This window comes from Pongo abelii, chromosome X (genome assembly GCF_028885655.2).
Source record: "Pongo abelii isolate AG06213 chromosome X, NHGRI_mPonAbe1-v2.0_pri, whole genome shotgun sequence".
NCBI lineage: Eukaryota > Metazoa > Chordata > Mammalia > Primates > Hominidae > Pongo > Pongo abelii.
This window is the reverse complement of record NC_072008.2, coordinates 18,354,993-18,374,987: the sequence shown is the minus strand read 5'-3', so window position 1 is coordinate 18,374,987 and position 19,995 is coordinate 18,354,993. Positions and strand designations below refer to the sequence as shown.

The 19,995-nt window shown below is 40.5% G+C and overlaps 1 protein-coding gene across 4 annotated transcripts in view; it reads left to right on the top strand.

The window, feature by feature from the left end:
- SCML2 (Scm polycomb group protein like 2) overlaps nucleotides 1-19,995 on the top strand; it is a 117,250-nt gene that overhangs the window by 73,679 nt on the left and 23,576 nt on the right. For all 4 annotated transcript variants that reach the window (XM_024241124.3, XM_024241127.2, XM_054544369.2 and 1 more), the window contains one exon: nucleotides 17,157-17,374. In XM_024241124.3, the coding sequence (XP_024096892.1) occupies nucleotides 17,157-17,374 (218 nt within the window). The remainder of the gene's footprint in view (nucleotides 1-17,156; nucleotides 17,375-19,995) is intronic.

The window sequence follows — 19,995 nt, the reverse complement described above, 5'->3', positions numbered from 1 at the left end:
GTGTGGTTTTGCTTTTAATTCTGTTTATGTGTTGAATCACATTTATTGATTTGTGTGTGTTGAACCAACCTTGCATCCCAGGAATAAAGCCTGCTTGATCGTGGTGAATTAACTTTTTGATGTGCTGCTGGATTCAGTTTGCTAGTATTTTGTTGAGGATATTTGCCTCTGTGTTCATCGGGGATACTGGCCTGAAGTTTTTTTTTTTTCTCTGTCATGTCTCTGCCAGATTTTGGTATTAGGTTAATGATGCTAGCTTCATAGAATGAGTTAAGGAGGAGTCCTTCCCCCTCAGGTTTTTGGAATAGTTTCAGTAGGATTGGTACCAGCTCTTCTTTGTATGTCTGATGGAATTCGGCTGTGAATTCATTTGTTCTGGGGCTTCTTTTGGTTGCCAGGTTTTTTATTACTGATTCAATTTCAGAGCATGATATTGGTCTAGTCAGGGTTTCAATCTCTTTCTGATTCAATCTTGGGAGATTGTTTGTTTCCAGGAATTTATCCATTTCCTCTAGATTTTGTAATTTGTGTGTATAGAGTTTTGTTGGTTTTGTTTGTTTGTTTGTTTGAGATAGGGTCTCACTTTGTCACCCAGGCTGGAGTGCAATGGCGTGATCTTGGCTTACTGCAACCTCAGCTTCCTGGGCTCAAGTGATCCTCTCGCCTCAGCCCCACAAGTAGCTGGAATTACAGGTGTGTGCTACTATGCTTGGCTAATTTTTGTATTGTTAATAGAGACAGGGTTTTACCATGTTGCCCAGGCTGGTCTAGAACTCCTGGATTCAAGCAATCTACTCACCTCGGCCTCCCAAAGTGCTGGGATTACAAGTGTGAGCCACCGCGCCCGGCCTTGCATAGAGTTGTCTATAGTATTCTCTGAGGATCTTTTATATTTCTGTGGGATCAATTGTAATGCCATCTTTATCATTTCTGATTGTACTTATTTCTATTATCTCTTTTTTTTTTCTTCGTTAACCTAGCTGGTGGTCTATCAATCATGTTTATTTTTGCAAAGAACAAGCTTGATTTCCTTGATCTTTTGTATGGATTTTTGCGTCTCAGTTTTTTTTTTTTTTTTGAGAAGGAGTTTCACTCTTGTTGCCCAGGCTGGAGTGCAGTGGCACGATCTCGGCTCACTGCAACCTCTGCTTCCTGGGTTCAAGTGATTCTCCTGCCTCAGCCTCCCAAGTAGCTGGGATTACAGGTGCACGCCACCACGCCCAGCTAATTTTGTATTTTTAGTAGAGTTGGGGTTTCTCCATGTTGGTCAGGCTGGTCTCGAACTCCTGACCTCAGGTGATCCACCCACCTTGGCCTCCCAAAGTGCTGGGATTACAGGCGCGAGCCACAGCGCCCAGCCTGCATCTCACTTTTATTAAATTTGCCTTTAATTTTAGTTCTTTTTTCTGCTAGCTTTGGGGGTTGATTTTTTTTTTTTCTAGTTCCTTAGGTGCAAAGTTGGATTTTTTTTTTTTTTTTTTTTTTTGAGACAGAGTCTCACTCTATCCCCTAGGCTGGAATGCAGTGGTGCCATCTTGATTCACTGCAACCTCTGCCTCCCAGGTTCAAGTGATTCTTATGCCTCAGCCTCCCGAGTAGCTGGGATTACAGGCGCCTGCCACCACGGCTGGCTAATTTTTGTATTTCTAGTAGAGATGGGGTTTCGCCATGTTGGCCAGGCTGGTCTCGACCTCCTGACCTCAGGCAATCCACCTGCCTTGGCCTCCCAAAGTGCTGGGACTACAGGCGAGAGTCACTGTGCTTGGCCCAAAGTTAGATTTTTAATTTGAGATCTTTGTAACTTGTTGATGAAGGCATTTAGGACTATAAACTTTCCTTTTAACACTGTTTTAGCAGCATCCCAGAGATTTCGGTAAGTTGTTTCCTTATTTTTATTAATTTCAAAGAATGTTTTGATTTCAGCCTTAATTTTGGTGTTCACCCAGGAGTTATTCAGGAGCGAGTTGTTTAATTTCCATGTATTTATGTAGTTTTGAGAGATCTTGGTAGTGATTTCTATTTTTATTGCACTGTGGCCCAAGAGTGTGCTTGGTATGATTTCAGTTTTTTTTTAGTTTTATTGAGACTTGCTTTATGACTGAGCGTGTGGTCAATTTTAGAATATGCTCTGTGTGCAGATGAGAAGGATATATATTCTATGGTTATTGGGTGGAGTATTCTGTAGATGTCTATTAGGTCCAGTTGGTCAAGTGTTGAGTTTAAGTCTAGAATTTCTTTATTAGTTTTCTGCTTCAATGATCTAACACTATCAGTGAGGTGTTGAAGTCTCAGTATTATTGTGTGGTTGTCTGAGTCTTTTCTTAGGCCAGGAAGAACTTGTTTTATGAATCTGGGTGCTCCAATGTTGGGCACATATATATTTAGCATAGTTAAGACTTCTTGTTGGATCGTACCCTTTATCATTATATAATTACCTTCATTATCTTATTTTTTATTGGTTTAAAGTCTGTTTTATCTGATATAAGAATAGCGACTCCTGTTCTTTTTTGTTTTCTGTTTGTGTGTTAGATCTCCATTCTTTTACTTTGAGCCTATGAGTGTTGTTACATGTAAGATGGGTCTCTTGAGGACAACAGATGGTTAGGTCTTGTCTTTGTATTCAGCTTGCCATTCTGTGTCTTTTAAGTGGAGTGTTTAGCCCATTTACATTCAAGGTTAGTACTGATATGTATGACTTTGATCCTGTCATTGTGTTGTTAGCTGGTTGTTATGTAGACTTAATTGCATACTTGCTTTATAGTGCCTGTGGGCTATGTGCTTAAATGGGTTTTTGTGGTAGCAGGTGTCATTCTTTCAATTTCATGTTTCATACTCCCTTAAGGATCTCTTGTAAGGCTGGTCTAGTTGAAATGCATTCTCTCAGCATTTGCTTATCTGAGAAGGATTTTATTTCTCCCTCGTGTATGAAGCTTCATTTGGTGGCATATGAGATTCTTGGTTGGAATTTCTTTTCTTTAAGGACACTGAAAATAGGCTCCCAATATCTTCTGGCTTGTAAGGTTTCTGCTGAGGGGTCTACTGATAGTCTGATGGGATTCCCTCTGTACATGACTTGACCCTTATTTCTGGCTGCCTGTAAAATTTTTTCTTTTGCATTGACCTTGGTGAATCTCATAACTATGTGCTTTGGGGATGGTTGTCTTGACCGTCTAGCTGGTGTTCTCTGTATTTCTTCTGTTTGCATGTCAACCTCTTTAGTGAGATTAGGGAATATTTCATGGACTGTATTGTCAAATATATTTTCCAAGTTGCTTATTCTCTGTCCTCTCTCAGAAATGCTAGTGAGTCATAGATTTGGTCTCTTTGCATAATCCCATATTTCTCAGAGGTTTTGTTTGTTTTTAAAAATCATTTTTTCTTTCTTTTTGCCTGACTGAGTTGATTCAAAGAAGTAGTCTTCGAGCTCTGAGATTCTTTCCTCAGCTTGGTCTCTTCTACTTGTTAATACTTTTGATTGTATTATGAAATTCTTGTTGTGAGTTTTTCAGTTCTAGAAATTCAGTTTGGTTCTTTCTTAAAATGGCTATTTTGTCTTTCACCTCTCACATTGTTTTACTGGATTTTTTGGATTGGGTTTCAGCTTTCTCTTGAATCTTAATGAGCCTCCTTGCGCATCCAGATTCTGAATTCTGTGTCTATTATTTCAGACTGATTAAGAACCATTGCTGGGGAGCTAGTAGACTCCTTTGGAGGTAAAGAGGACACTCTGGCTTTTTGAATTGCCAAAGTTCTTGTGCTGATTCTTTCTCATCTAGGAGGGTTGGTGTTCCTTTAACTGTGGTGTAAGTTGAGTATAGTCCATTGGCTTCATTTCTGGATGCTTTCAGGGGGCCAGTGCCCTGTGCAGGATCTTTATGTGTAGGTGAATTCTTACATTTGATTTATAGGTGTATTTATTAGGCCAATAATTTTTCGTTTTGTAGTTTGTGCTGTGATCCAGTAGATGGCATTTGACAATAATAGCTGTAGGTAGTTAGGTTAGTACCTATCCACGCTTTTCTACTTCCTCGTGTCCACAGGCGTGCTCTATAGTGGGGTATAGAGGAAGAGAAGTGGTCCCCTCCCCAGGTCTGCTCCTGGGCCTTGGGGGAGCCCCCTCTGATGACTGTTGTTGTGCTTGTGATTCTTTTGGTAGGTTTTCCAGGTTGTGGTGTCCTGTCAGGCAGGGGTTGCAGCGGAGAAATACACCACACCCCTTCTGGACTGGCCCTCCGAGGGAGGCACACCCTGCTCCCGCCCTGGCTCAGGAACCTACATGTCTTGCCCCTCTCAGATCTCTGAGGGTGGGGACCCCTCCTCTCCTCGAGTGGCAGCCACAGATCTCAGCTACATATTCCCTAGTTGCAGGCTGCAGCCCTGGAGGAACTGGAACTTTCCTGTGGCTCCTGGTCAGGTTCCAACTGTGCTGGGGGATCTGATGTGCTTCTTGGTTGCTAGGAAAGTAATCAGTTGCAGCAAGGCACTCAGGCTGAGCTGCAGGGGCTGTGCCGTGCACCTGCTCCTGCAGAGTAGCTAGGCATTGGGCCTGGGAGGGGCTGGTGGGCAGGAGGGCTTGCAGAGCAGGCATGCGCCAGTCCTATGGGGAAGCTGGCCCAGCTCTCTCCTGGCTCAGAGATCAGCTGGGTGTCTGTGGCTGCTCTCTGCCAGAGCTGCCCAGCACATAAAACCTCCTGGGCTCTGCACCATCCAAAGGCCTGTCTCTGCCTCCTTCCCGGGGAGATCCCCCTGCCAACTCACATGTCCATGGGGAATGCAGGGTCCTCTGTAGCTAGTCACAGAGGTCCGTGGCCAGGGTGAGTTGTCCTTCAGTTCTTTTACTCACCCCTTTCCCAGGAGCTGTTCAGGGCTGGGAGCTAGCCTTGCATTCGGGTACCCTGTGCAGGGTTCCCAGCTTCCTCCCTCTTCAGCCTTTGCTTCAGTGGTGCCTATCCATTCACTCTTGGTGTTTTCTCCCCAAAGATCTGCCCAGATTATGGTGCTTTAGTTGATAATTTGGTCTCTCTCTCTTTTATTATTTATTTATTTAATTTCGAAATAGGGTCTCACTCCGTTGCTCAGGCTGGAGTGCAGTGGCATGATCTCAGCTCACTGCAGTCTCTGCCTTCCAGGCTCAAGTGATGCTTTCACCTCAGCCTCCTAAGTAGCTGGGACTACTGGCGTGTGCCACCACATCTGGCTAATTTTTGTAGAGATGGGGTTTTACCATGTTGCCCAGGCTGATGTCGAACTCCTGAGCTGAAGTGATCCTCCCGCCTCGGCTTCCCAAAGTGCTGGGATTACAGGTGTGAGCTACCACACCCAGCTAATTTGGTCTGTCTTGGTGGGAACGGCACTTCCTGCTGTGTCTAGTTGGCCATCTTCTCTCCCCTATAACATTGGATTATTAAGGAAGGGCATGTTGATATTTGTTTTCTGTACTACTTTGTTCTTTTTTTTTTTTGTGGTTTATGTAAGCTCCCTCAAATTTGAACCTGAAAAACATATTTAACCAAAATATTTAATTCTGTATTGTGTTTAAGTTTATAGAAGAAAATATTTTGATTAAAAGATCTCTTTTCATTTTCCTCTTCATTAATTAAAAATAGTACCCAGTTTAAACAAAGAGCATAAGCTTTTGGGTAAGACAGTTCTGAATTTGAATCCTAGTTCTACCACTTCTAGACTACTGTGTGATACTGAGTTGGGTGGTTACTTATCTTGCTGAGCCTCTGTTTATTCATATTTAAAATAGAGATAACACTTGCTTCACAAAGTTGTAAAGACAAATTTTAATATTGTATGCAGAGTCTCCGGCACATTTGAGGTTTGCAAATTTCCTTCCTGACCTGGCATGGTGGCTCATGCCTATAATCCCAGCACTTTGGGAGGCCGAGGTGGGTGGATTGCTTGAGGCCAGGAGGTTGAGACCAGCCTGGGCAACATGGCGAAACTCTGTCTCTTCAAAAAATAAAAAAGTTAGCTGGGTGTGGTGGTGCATGCCTGTAGTCCCAGCTACTTGAGAGGCTGAAGTGGGAGGATCTCTTGAGCCTAGGAAGTCGAGGCTGCGGTGAGCCATGATCACACCACTGCACTCCAGTCTGGGTGACAGAGTGAGAACCTTGTCTCAAACAAAAACAGAAACAAATTTTCTTCCTTGTTTTTATTTATCCCAAGGTTGTTTTTTTTGTTTGTTTTTGGTTTTTTTTTTAGATGCAGTGAAATTCACATAACATAAAATCAGCCATTTTAAAACAAACAATTCAAGAGCATTTAGTACATTCACTATGTTGTGCAACCATCACCTCCATTTTATTCTGAAACATTTTTATCACCTTAAAAGGAAACCCTGTACCCATTGAACAGTTGCTCCCTATTTCTTTCTCCTCCTTGCCCTTGTTAATCACCAATCTATATTCTGTCTCTATGGATTTACCTATTCTAGATATTAATAGTTTGTGTAAATGGAATCATACAAGGTGTGACCCTTTTGTGTCTTTCGCTTAGCATAATGCCTTCAAGGTTTATACGTGTTGTAGCATATATCAGTACTTCATTCCTTTTTATGACTGAATGCTATTCCTTTGTATGGATATGTCACAATTTGCTTATCCATTTCTCCAATGTTGGAGATTTAGGCTCTTTCCACATTTTGGTACCGTGAATAGTGCTGCTATGAACATGGGTGTGTATGTACATACATACACACCCATGTTCATAGCAGCACTACTACCATATGAGCTACCAATTCCACTCATATATATATGAGTACGTCTTTTCAATTCTTTGGGATCTGTACCGAGGAGTGGAATTGGTAGCTCATATGGTAATTTAATTTTTTTGAAGAACTGCCAAACTGTTTTTTTTTTTTTCTTCTTGAGATGGAGTTTTGCTCTGTCACCCAGGCTGGAGGGCAGTTGTGCAATCTTGGCTCACTGCAACCTCCGCTTCCTGGGTTCAAGCAATTGTCATGCCTCAGGCTCCCGAGTAGCGGGACTACAGGTGTGCATCCACCACGCCTGGCGGATTTTTGTGTTTTTAGTAGACACGGGGTTTCTGTTGGCCAGGCTGGTCTCGAACCCCTGACCTCAGGTGATCTGCCTGCCTTGGCCTCCCAGAGTGCTGGGATTACAGGCGTGAGCCGCTGTGCCCGGCTGCTAAACAGTTTTTCACAGCAGCTGCACCACTTTACATTCTCACAAGGGTCCTGATTTCTCCACATCCTTGCCAACGGTTGTTATTTGTCATCTTTTTTATTATAGCCATCCTAGTGAGTATGAAGTGGTACCTAAATTTGCAGTTCTTCCTTCCGTTTTGAATATATTCTAAAAATTAAGTTGGTCGATGAGTATTTGAAGCTTACTTTTGCCAAGAAAATGGTAAAATGTTACGATCAAGCTATAGTAGTCAATTTAATGCATAAACACCCTGAATTGTTTCTATGAGAATGTAAGATCAGAGACAAAACTTGAATTTTAAACAGTCGTTAACATTAACAGTCAGCAAACATTTATTGGATGCACATTATATGGTAGGCCCTAGACCAGGTATTTGAGATATAACAATGGAACTTAACATAGTTCCTTCTCCTAAGGGAACTCACAGTGTGGTGGGACGGATAGATATATGTAAATAAAGATAAGATGTTATAAGGTCTGTGCCAATAGAGATAAATACATGCCAATAGAGATAAATGTGTGCTGTGTGAGCATCGTGGTCCTATGTTTGCCTGGGTAACTTATTGCTAGAATTTTACAGAGCTGGTAGTTGAGCATAATTTCAAAGAATGTGTAATAGTTTAGCCATTGACAACAAGGAAGGGAAGGCCTTTCCTGAAAGGAGGATCGGTCTCTGTGAAGGCAGAAAGAGTGAGAATGGAAGCCTGAGCAGATGTTGACGAAAAGTCAAATTCTGTAAAATGTTTGAAGAGATTTATTCTGAGCCAAATATGAATGACCCTGGCATGTGACACAGCCCCCAGGAGATCCTGAGAACATGTGCCCAAGGTGGTCGGGGTGCAGCTTGGTTTTATACATTTTAGGGAGACATGAGACTGCAATCAAATACATTTAAGAAAATACATTGGTTTGGTCCAGAAAGGTGGGACAGCTTGAAGGTGGGGGGACTTCCAGGTCATAGAGTTAAAATTTTTCGAATGGGCAATTGGTTGAAAGAGTTATCAATAGGAAGAAATGTCTGGGTTGTGATATGAGGTTGTAGAGACCAAGTTTTATCATGTAGATGAAACCTCCAGGTAGCAGGCTTCAGAGAGAATAGATCATAAATGTTTCTTATCAGACTAAAGGTCTGTGTTGATATTAATGCTGGAGAGGTATAATGAGGCATATCCGACCCCTGTTTCTCATCAGACCTGAACCAGTCTTTCAGGTTAAATTTTAAAGTGCCCTATCCTAGGGGGAAGTCCATTCCGATGGTTGGGGGTGGGGCTTAGAATTTTATTTTTTGGTTTACACAGATGATTATGGCAGAATCTATAATGATAGCTGGGAAAAAAAGATGGGGCTATGAAGATACATAGAGGGCAGATAGTAGAGGGCCTTAGACAGCAGACCAGGGAATTAAGATTTTAGCATGTAGGTAATGTGGCATCACTGAAGAGTTTTAAGTGGAAAAGTGACATACAATTTGTATTTTCTAAAGATCATGCTTATGGGCTAGAGTATGGATCAGAAAGGGCAGCCTGTAATGGCAATTAAGAGGCTAATGTTGTAGCTTATGTGAGAGGTTATTGAAGCAGGATATTTCCCTGACCCCTTCATGGGTGGGAACTGGAGTGCACTAGCTGGCTGCTTTGGTGCCGGCAGGGGCAAACTCCACTCACTTGGACCTGCTACACTCCACCCCTTGTGGGAAGAGGAACACACAGGTGAGCAGGTGCAGGAGCCGGGGCGAGCGCTTTTGGGCGCTAGCAGGAGCGAACTCCATGGGGGCCCCATGGCAGCATCTAGGGGGGTACCTGTGACCCCTGAAGCCCCAGAGGGAGTGTTAACAGTCAGTGCTCTTTTAGCTCTGCCGTCCACAGATGGCTTAAGTGTTAACAGCTCAGTGGAGGGTCAGTGTGACAGCCTTTTGCACTCGCACTTGTGACACCTGAGTTCTTGTCCGGCATCCAGGAGGAATGAGGTTGCATGAGTGAATTTGAAGGATAGTAAATGTGGGGGATTTTATTGCTGATGGAGGTGGCTCTCAGTGGGATGGGGAATTGAAAAGGGGATGGAGCGGGAAGCCAATCCTCCCCTGAAGCTACACTGGCAAGCTGTCCCTCTGAAGTGAAGCCGCTTCTCTGTGATGTCCAACCATAGTCTCTGAGGTCCAGCTACTTCTCCTCACTCTGCCAGCTGAGACTGGGGTTTTTATGGGCACAGGATGGGGGGTGAGGGGGGGCCATGGATGGTTTTGGAAAAGGCAACAATTGAGCAGTAAAACGGAGATGTAAGTTCTCACTTTGGGCCACGGTATCAAGCTTTTTGGGTTGAGGGTAAGGCCCTTGCTGGGAACCCACCCTCGCAGAATTTCTCTGCCTCCTGTTTCTATCATTATGAGGTCCTGAATCAAGTCATTGACAGGCATGAAGAACACATCTGGGAAATACTTGGGAGGTAGGCTTGGCTAGACATTTGGAGGGAGGAAGCATACAAGGATGACTTCAAGATTTCTGACTTCAGATAGGTAATGTCATTCATCAAGATAGAGAATTTAGGATAAACAAAATGAATTCTACTTTTGGAAATGTTGAATTTGGGATGCTTATGTAGATATCTAGTTGGCTATTGAAAACATCTCTGGAACTTGCAAGAGGCCTGTGCTAGAGAGAGGGAGAGAGAGTACGCAGGCATGTGCACAAGTGTGCGTGCACTTGAGCAGGCAAGAGAACATGAGAGTGAATGATTTGGTAATCATTACTATAGGCAGTAGCTGAAATAATGGGACTGAACTAGAGCACTGAAAACTGAGGTGGGGATGGGGGAGAAGGCAGTCAATCATGAGGAACACTACTGGAAAAGTGACGGAAGTAGGAGGGAACTCAGGAAAGAGTTGCTATGTGAGACTTAAGAAAGAATTTTGAAAAGAAGGCAGTGTCTAGTGCTAAAAATCAAGTAAGATCAGGAAGAGGCATCCATTGTCAATGGCTGTTAGGAAGTTGTTGGTGATATTAACACACAAAGGTTCCCTAAAAGGTGGTATCTGTGGAAATGTTATAGCAGGTTAAAAATGAGAAAATCGTAATAATAGTGAACATGGACTAGTCTTTAAAGAAGCTTAGTCTTAAAAGGAAGTAGAGAAGGTATTAGCTAGGGAGAGTGTAGGTAAGTAGGATTTCCTTCTTTGGAGGAAACTTTTTTCCTTCCATTTGTCAGGCAGTGGCAACAAGCCTTCCCCAGTCTCTAATCCATTGATAGAAGAGGGCAAGGAACACCTTTAGGGCCTGGGAAAGGAGGGTAGGAATAGAGACAGGGATGGTGGTGTGAGTGGTGCTGCTGTTGATTAAATGTGCCACATGCAAAATTTAAATAATCTGCCCCAAATCTCATAGGAGGTATTGTGTGACGAAGCTGGATTTGAACCTAATTAGTATGGAACCAGTGTTCCTACAATAGATAGTGAGAAGCAGGGAAAGGAATAGCTGTAAAGAGCAATTGGTAACAGAGCCGCATGTCCATGTGATCTCTACCCCACCTCTTCTGAGAAAATTCTTAGTGTTCAGCTGGCTTCTGACTTCCAGATGCCTGTTGTGATAAGTACCAGGAACATGCTTCCTTGTTTTCCTTTCCGCTAGTATCTACCCCTTGTGGTTTCCTTCTAGAGTTTTCCTCAGCCTTTGAGGTGTTCTTAAAGGATATTTTGTTGTTGCTGAAAATAAGGAAATAAACATACATTTAAAGGACTTCTATGCTTATGGAGAGGTAAAGTCACTCTTATCTGACAATAACAGTCCTTGAGTATTCAAAAGGTATTTTCAGAGGAAGAGCAGACTTGGTTGTTATGAATGTTTAATTCCCAAGGCAAGGTTGACCTCTGGGATGGGATGAGTGGCTCTTCTGATACAGGTAGGGGGAAGGGAGAGAAGAAATAGAGCAGTATCTGAGACACCAGTCAAGGAAGCCAGTGTTATGGTATGGGATGGCAGCGGGAGCAAATGAAGGAAGCTCACCGGGTTTATACCTGACCTACCTCCCCTTTGCTCTTATTGCTGCCCATGATTGATTAGTTTGTGGCAATCTGGGCTCTGCGGGACAGGGAGCAAAGTTCCAAGCAGAGGCATTGGGCAGCACAGCTGAGTGTATATGAACTCTAGGCTTCCTTTAAGTGAGAAGGTGAAAGTTGTTGACTGAATAAGGAAAGACAAAAATCATATGCTTAGGTTGCCAAGGTCTACAGTAAGAACAAAACTTGTATCTATGAAATTGCAAAGAAGGGAAAAATAATTCGTATATAGTATATATGGGGTCTGATACTATCGGCAGTTTCAGGCATCCACTGGGCAGGGGGGTGGGGTAGCATCTCAGAATGTATACCCCAGAATATATGGATAATGGGGGGCTACTCTACTTGTTAATATTTTTCCCTATAAACATGCTTTCACATCTGATTTTTTTTTTTTTTTTCTAAACAAGAGTCCCTGTCAGAGAGCACCTGTTGACTATTGACTATATAGTGAAACAGCACATAGGAGTTCCCAAGGTTGTCCATTGGGTCATTTAAAAAAAAAAACACACACATGCACCTTGACTTGGGAGTGAATTTGATGATGGCCTTTTTGTTGTTGTTGTTGTTACAGGACAGAAAGCAGAGTGGCATATTGGAAAAGGCATGAGCTTAGGAGGCAAACTCTCTTAACCAAATGGGTGCTCTTGGCTCAGTTACCTAACCTCACAGAGCCTATGTTTCCTCATGTGTAAAGTGAGGAAACAATATCTACCTCATAGGATGTTTGGGAGGATTTCATGCAATAATGGATATTGAAGTGCCTAGTATGTAATGGGTAGCCAGTAAATATTGGCACCTATCTCCTTTCTTTCTCTAGTTTCCCTCATTCCAGGCTTCCAGACCCCCTGTTGGCTTTACTCCTTGCCTTCTAGATTGTTTCCCAAAATTTGTTAATTTCTTTTTCATTTCCACAATTCAATAATTATCATTTCTTGGATGTTTTTCTTACCTGGACATTTTCTGTTCTGTCTGAAGATAAGCTGAAGAACCAGGTAAATTTTGTGTTGGTTGTTTACATAAAAGTTTTATTAAAGATGAGTAGCATATCCTTCTTTATATTTCATATAACTTTTTCAAAAAGATTTTTATTCACTTTGTGACCACTATGAACACACAAAGTTTTATATGTAGTTTTAACCTTATTTAAACAAATCCATTTCCTATTTCAAGTAGTTTAATACTGAATAGAGTTTCAGCATGGTGTGTGTGTGTGTGTGTGTATATATGTATGTATATCTATATGTATGTTATATGATTGCTCCTGGGAGTTTAATTTTGATGTGTAATATATTGAATGGTTACTCTTTCCTTTTTAGTTGAATCAGCTTAAAAAGTATTTTATTCTAGGTGCTGGGGATATGGCAATAAATAAAACCGAGTCCTTAGGAGGCTGAGGTGGGAAGATTACTTGAGCCCAGGAGTTCAAGGCTTCAGTGAGCTATGATCACATCACTTCACTCCTGCACGTCGGCACTGGACGACAGAGTGAAACCTTGTCTCAAACAAAAAACGAAAAACCCCCAAAAAACTGAGCCCTTGACTTTGAAAAGCCTACTTTCTAAAGTGAAATTTTGTTCATATGTAAAAATTTTTGGCCAGGTGCGGTGGCTTATGCCTGTAATTCCAGCACTTTGAGAGGCCAGGTGGGCGGATTGCCTGAGGTCAGGAGTTCGAGACCAGCCTGGCTAACATGGTGAAACCCAGTCACTACTAAAAATACAAAAATTAGCCAGGAATGGTGGCACGCGCCTGTAGTCCCAGCTACTTGGGAGGCTAAAGCAGGAGAGTCGCTTGAACCAGTGAGGTGGAGGTTGCAGTGAGCCGAGATCATGCCACTGCACTCCAGCCTGGGTGACACAGTGAGACTCTGTCTCAAAAAAAAAAAAAAAAATTTATAGTACTTTTTTTTTAACTTTGCTCGTACATACATATATGCTATACATCAAAAAGTTTTTATTATAATATAGAACAAATATATATACTTTAGGGGACTATTTGAAACTATAGCTTCAGTTTTCAAATGCCAAAATAGTTAGATCAAATATTGATTTCATTATAGTTGCCATGTTCTGTAAAGTTACTGTTTTATTTGCTACAATTTAACTGCTTATTTTATATAGAATATACTAGTTTTGGGGGTATAACATTGACTTGCAGGCTGAAAATATTTTTCATTCGTTCATTCAGTATTTTTTGAGGACCTCCTATATATTCCTAAGTTCTGTCTTAAACCAACCTGGCACAGGAATTTGAACCCAGATCTGGAGCTCAATTATTCCTCTTCTTCATTCTATATATTTAGAGTTGGGGACTAGAACTGTAGAGATCAGTAGATTGGTCAAGAGAATGAACATTTTATTTGGGTTTAGTAATTGTGTTAGTCTGTTTTCATACTGCTATAAGGAACTGCCCCAAACTGGATAATTTATAAAGGAGATTTAATTGACTCACAGTTCAGCATGGCTGGAGAGGCCTCAGGAAACTTACATTCATGGTGGAAGGCAAAGAGGAAGCAAGGCACCTTCTTCACAAAGCAGCAGGAAAGAGAGGTTCCGAGCGAAGTGGGAAGAGCCCCTTATAAAACCATCAGATCTCGTGAGAACTCTCTTACTATCATGAGAACAGCATGGGGGAAACCGCCTCCATGATTCAGTTTCCTCCACCTGGTCTCTCCCTTGACATGTGGGGATTATGGGAATTACAATTCAAGATGAGATTTGGGTGGGGACACAAAGTCTAACCATATCAGTAACTAAAAAGAAGTCAGTTAATGACCTTGGAAAATAATTTCTTTAAAATATGTTTGGGGAAAGAAAAGTTTATTACAGGGGCTAAGGAAATGGAATAATAAGGAAATTAAAATGTCAAGTATAGGTAATTCTTCTTGATGTTTTATTCATAGTAGTGAGTGGAAAGAGGGAATTCACTCAAGGGCTTGAAAGTGTATCAGAAACAGGGAGGTAACTTCAAAATAAGGGATATGAAAGTTGTAAGAGACAGCAAGGAGTTGGGGATTGAGTGATCAAATATTGAGGAGAGAAGAGATAATTGAAACCAAAATGTCCCATATGAACCAAAGAAAGGTGTTGTTAAGGCATAAATAAAAGAAGATTGGACTTCGAAAACTAGAGAGAAAACTTTTCATTTGATGTAAGAGAAAAAGATGAGAATGATTGAAAATAAAAGTATTTTAAGATGGAGAAATGGGATTTTTTTTTTTTTGAGATGGAGTTTCACTCTTGTTGTCCAGGCTGGAGTGCAATGGTGCATTCTTGGCTCACTGCAACCTCTGCCTCCCGGGTTCAAGTGATTCTCCTGCCTCAGCCTCCCAAGTAGCTGGGATTACAGGCATGCGCCACCATGCCTGGCTAATTTTTTCTATTTAGTAGAAATGGGGTTTCACCATGTTGGTCAGACTGGTCTGGAACTCCTGACCTCAGGTGATCCACCTGCCTCAGCCTCACAAAGTGCTGGGATTACATGCGTGAGCCACTGTGCCCAGCCAGAGAAATGGGATTTTTAAGTTTACCCCCAAAGGATAGCCTTTAATCTTCTCATAAAGTAGAAGATTGGGTCATTTCCTGAATGGAACAGAGAAAGGGAGATGGGAACTTAAATAGGGAAAAGCCTTCTACCATGGAAACATACTTAGAAATCAGTGAGTTGCAGCAGTGATTCCTCAGTTAAGGTTAGCATGGATTCTATAGACACCAGTAGCATCTTAATGTTCTAAAGCAGGAGCTGGCAAACAATAGCCTGAGGGCCACATCCAGCTCATGTAGCTTATAAGCTAAGAATTTTTTTAATATTCTTAATTGGTTGTAGAAAAACAAGCAAACAAAGAAACAAAAAAGGGCTGGGCACAGTGGCTCACACCTGTAATCCCAGCACTCTGGGAGGCTGAGGCGGGCGGATCACGAGGTCAGGAGATTGAGACCATCCTGGCTAACATGGTGAAACTCCGTCTCTACTACAAAATACAAAAAATTAGCTGGGGGTAGTGGCGGGCACCTGTAGTCCCAGCTACTCGGGAGGCTGAGGCAGGAGAATGGCATGAATCCGGGAGGCGGAGCTTGCAGTGAGCTGAGATCGCACCACTGCACTCCAGCCTGGGTGACAGAGCAAGACTCCGTCTCAAAAAAAAAAAAAAACCCCAAACAAAAAAGAATGTACGACAGAGACCTTATGTGGCCTTCAAAGCGTGAGATATTTAGTACCTGGCCCTTCCTGGAAAAAGATAGCTAACCCTTGTTCTGTAGCTCAGGACCAGAGAAAGCAGATGATAGTGTGACTCAGAGATGGGGACTGACATTCTGGACATGATCAAAGATCAAAGGGTGATAAAAGAAGGTATACTAGTTAGGGGTTTTTGGTGGAGGTGGATAGTTGGGTGCAGGTTGAGTAGAGAGTAAAGCAAAGCCAGAAGAAAGCTAATGGATTGCATGAAAATGGAATATGGGCTTGTGGATAGATGTCATAATGAGAATGTAAAGCCTGATCAGTTGGTTTGAAGCAAAGATAACAGGTAAGGAAGTTGGAATTGGAGAAAGGGGACATGGTTGGTTGTCTGGGAGATAGAAGAGTTTCAGAAATTGCCAACTACAACCATTTTAGGAAATAGCTGAACTCTCCAGTGATAAGGTCAGGATGATGAAGCGTCCAAGAGTACGATGGTCAGATTCCTTAAGATGATGACGGGAAGGCTATGTATGAAGAAATAATGTGTGTTAGGTTACTGGACTTTTTCAAAAAAGTGAAAGTGAGCCTGGAGTATGAAGTAGATGATGGCAATGAGGTAAAAAGAGGCTGGTGTAAGTAGGTGAACTACTTGTAAATGAGGGGGAAAGTGATGTTGGCAGTGAAGTGGTCCTCTCTTTGCCCTGGCAGCTCAGGATAGGCTGTTCCTTCCTCTTGGTTTGGTAAGTGGTAGAAGGTAGATAAAAAGGCCGTAGAAAAGATGTGGTATTATATGTTGTGGGTCAGATGTACATGTACATAGTCTTTGAGTGTGGGAGGAACAAAGCAGCAGATTGGTTTGGAGTTGTAAAATGAAGCCCTCAAAATGACAGTAGTTGATTTTTGCATAGATGTATAAATGTTTCACTTACATAGTTCTTCCTGTAAAGAATTTTTTTAAGCATTAGTGCTTTTTACTATGTAAAATTTATTTGTAATAATAAAATTATCAAGGAATTAATACTAAACATATCTCTTTTTACTTAAATGTGAACATGGACAAAAGTAACCTGGCAGGTAACCTTTATTTGAATATTGAAACTGGATTGGGCTACAAGGAAACTAATAGCTACAAATCACTTGGGCCTGATAGTGGTCTTTCCATGACAACGTTAATGTAGAGTCTCTATTTTAGTATATGAAACTTTATTAGTAGACATACATATAGGGACATAATGTATATTAACCTTAAATATATAATTTTTATTTGCCAATTATACCTCATTAAATCTGAAAAAAGTCAAGAGCAAGGGAGCCCCTGCCCTCTGAAACATGAAGCAGGAGCCCTAGGCAATTGCTTTGCTATGTTTTTCTATGTTGATGTGAGAGATGATTCCTGTATATGACATAATTGGATAGTGTATTCTGAAGGAAAGACTCCTTTTTGTGCTTCCCATAAAAATATGGGAAGTTCCTAATAGGTAAGTTGCTAGGAATTTTTACCATGCTAAGTTGAAGTTACTGATTCCTCTAATAAAAACCTCTTTATTTTTTCTGGAGAATTAAACTATTTTCTGATAATATGAAATCTTAGGATACCTAAAACTTCATTTCAGATGGTACTTTTAAATGGTTTTCAGTGACTAACCTTTGGAAATAGTTTTAAAGATCAAGTAAAACTTATTTTGAGTCATGAGGAGACAATGCCTTAATTGTGTCATTTACTTAAATATTTTTTGTATTTTTTTCCTCAGTTCCTATTGTAAAGAATATAGCAAAAACAGAGTCTTCTCCTTCCGAAGCGAGCCAGCATTCAATGCAGTCTCCACAGAAAACTACTCTAATATTACCAACACAGCAGGTCAGGAGATCAAGTCGAATTAAACCACCTGGACCTACTGCAGTCCCCAAAAGGAGCAGTTCTGTTAAAAATATCACACCAAGGAAAAAAGGTCCAAACTCAGGAAAAAAGGTAAGTTGTATGTCCTCCTAATTTGTATTATAGGTTTTTATAGTGCCTTATTATTTATAACATACAATTTAGGAATTTACTAAGAGTATGATGAGGGTCTTTAGAAATGTACTAAGAGTACGTAGGCTTTTGAAAGCCTCACGTAACTATTGATAGATTGTTATTTCTTTGCTTGTGCAAACTTAAAACTTTTTATAGTGTTCTACTTCTTCAAAACCACAATGAAAGTACTATTAATACATGGGTGTGTTTATGTTCAGACTAGTTAATTTGAAACTCAGTATACTTTAAAAATCAATGTGAAGTGAATCTTACTGTACACATATTATACCTCAATAAACTGGGGCAGGGAGAGAAGAATCAATATGATGAATTCAATAATGCTGGAGTCAACTCTAAAACTTAGAAATAATAGGAAAAGCAACAACCTGAAGACACTGAAGAGTGAATGGAAGCAGACAGATTCTGGTGGCAGGGGAAGTACTCACTGGGAGAAGGGGTGTTATACAAAGTGAGTTTCCATTGTTGTGGTTTTAAGCCTTAGGTCAAGTATACTTTGTGTAGCATGTGAAGCAACAGGAGTATTAGTAGAAAAAAAACAATTTATCTGGCCTAGGGAAACCAGAAAACAGAAAAGCCAGGAAAACTGTGGCTGTAAAGGGAATGGAGGGATTTTGGAAGGGAAAGGACCAGAGAGGGTATCTGCAAATTCTGTCTACCAACGTCTCTGACAGACCCCTGATCTGAGCATGTTTGTCTAATACACACAGGCCAGTGTAGCTAAAGCAAAAGATCTGAACTGAGGCTGGATGAAATTAGGTCCAAGATCAGAATTTAAAGTTCAAGTCCAGCCAAGGTAATTACTAGCTAAACAAAAGAAATAACAATCATCAGAGAAATATAGAATTTAGAATCTGCACAAATTAATATTTGTAACATCTGGAATGTAGTTCACAATTACCCAAATACATAGTAAAATGAATAATATTTTCAAGAGAAAAGAAAATCAACTGAGACAGACCCAAGTATAACCCAGATATTAGAACTAGCAAACAAAAATTTTAAAGTGGCTATTCAACTGGTCTTCGATGACATTACACACACACACACACACACACACACACACACACACACACAATCGTACTGATTAAAAAGGCCATCTTAGTGGAGAAACAAAGGATAAAAAGGAGCCAAATTGAAACTCAGGAACTGAAAAATACAGTATCTGAAGTAAAAGATTCACTGGACAGAATTAACCAGAATTGACTGGAGATGACAGAAGAAAGAGTAAATAAACTGGAAGATAGAAGAGTAGAAATTATCCAGTGTGAAAAACTCAGACTAGGATTGAGAAAGAAAACGAACCCAGAGACCTTTTAGATAATATCGAAGGTCCAATACAATGTAATTGGAGTCCCGAAAGGAAAAGAAAGAGAAACTGGAGCAGAAAAAATATTTGAAGAAATAATGTCTCAAAATTTTCCAAATGTCATGAAAGAAATACATAGACACAAAATACTCAGCCAAGAGCAAACAGAATAAGCACAAAGACATCTAAGCTGAGGCATATTAGTCAAACTGTTGAAAACCAGAGACAAAGAGCAAATCTTAAAGGTAACAATGTAAAAATGAAAAAGTACATGCAGAGAAACAAAAATTTGATTAACAGCTGACATTTCTCATCAAAAGCCATGGAGGCCAGAAGAGAGTAGAACAACATCTTTAAAGGGCTGAAAGGAAAAAAAACAAAAAAAACAAAAAACTGTCAACCTGAAATTCTGTATCTATCAAAAATACTCTTCTAGAATGAAGGTGAACTTAGAATATATATAATTTTTGTTTGTCAATTATACCTTAATAAAGTAGAAAAGATTCCTTAGTAGAATTCAATAGTTTTCTTCATATAATTTATATTCTCGTTTATTCTTATTTATTTATGCATATTTTAGTGATTTTTGTTGCTATCGTGAAGGAAATCTTTTCCTTATTACTCTTTTCTATGAAACAAAAGATATAAATATTTCTTAAAAAAAAGAATGAAGGTGAGGACATTTTCATTTTCAGATAGAAGCATACTAAGATAAATCACTGTCGAACCAGCACTGCAGGAAATGCTTAAAGGAAAATGAGACCAGATGGAAACCTGTTTTCTCAAAGAGAAAGGAATTGTTTTGAAGATGGTAAATCTTTGGGTAAATGCAAATGACTTATAATAACATGACTATTTATAACTAATTACAATACAGTGTTGCAGAGTTTATATTTAACAGACATGAAACAATTGTAGTATAAAGGCCTGACGTGGGGGATATGGATCCTATATCATTGTAAGATTTCACCATTTTATGTGAAGTGGTACAATATTAACTTTATGTGGCTTGTAGAAAGTTAAGGATGTACATTCCAATCCCCAGGGCATATTGTAAAAAAAAAAAAATAATGCAAAGAATTATAGCTAAAAAGCCAATAGAAAATTAAAATGTAATTCTAAGGAATATTTGAATATTCAAATATATTCATTATAAAATATTCTAAGGAATATAAACTATTAACAAAAGGAAAGGAGGGGCTGGGTACAGTGGCTCATGCCTGTAATCCCAGCACTTTGGGAGGCCAAGGCA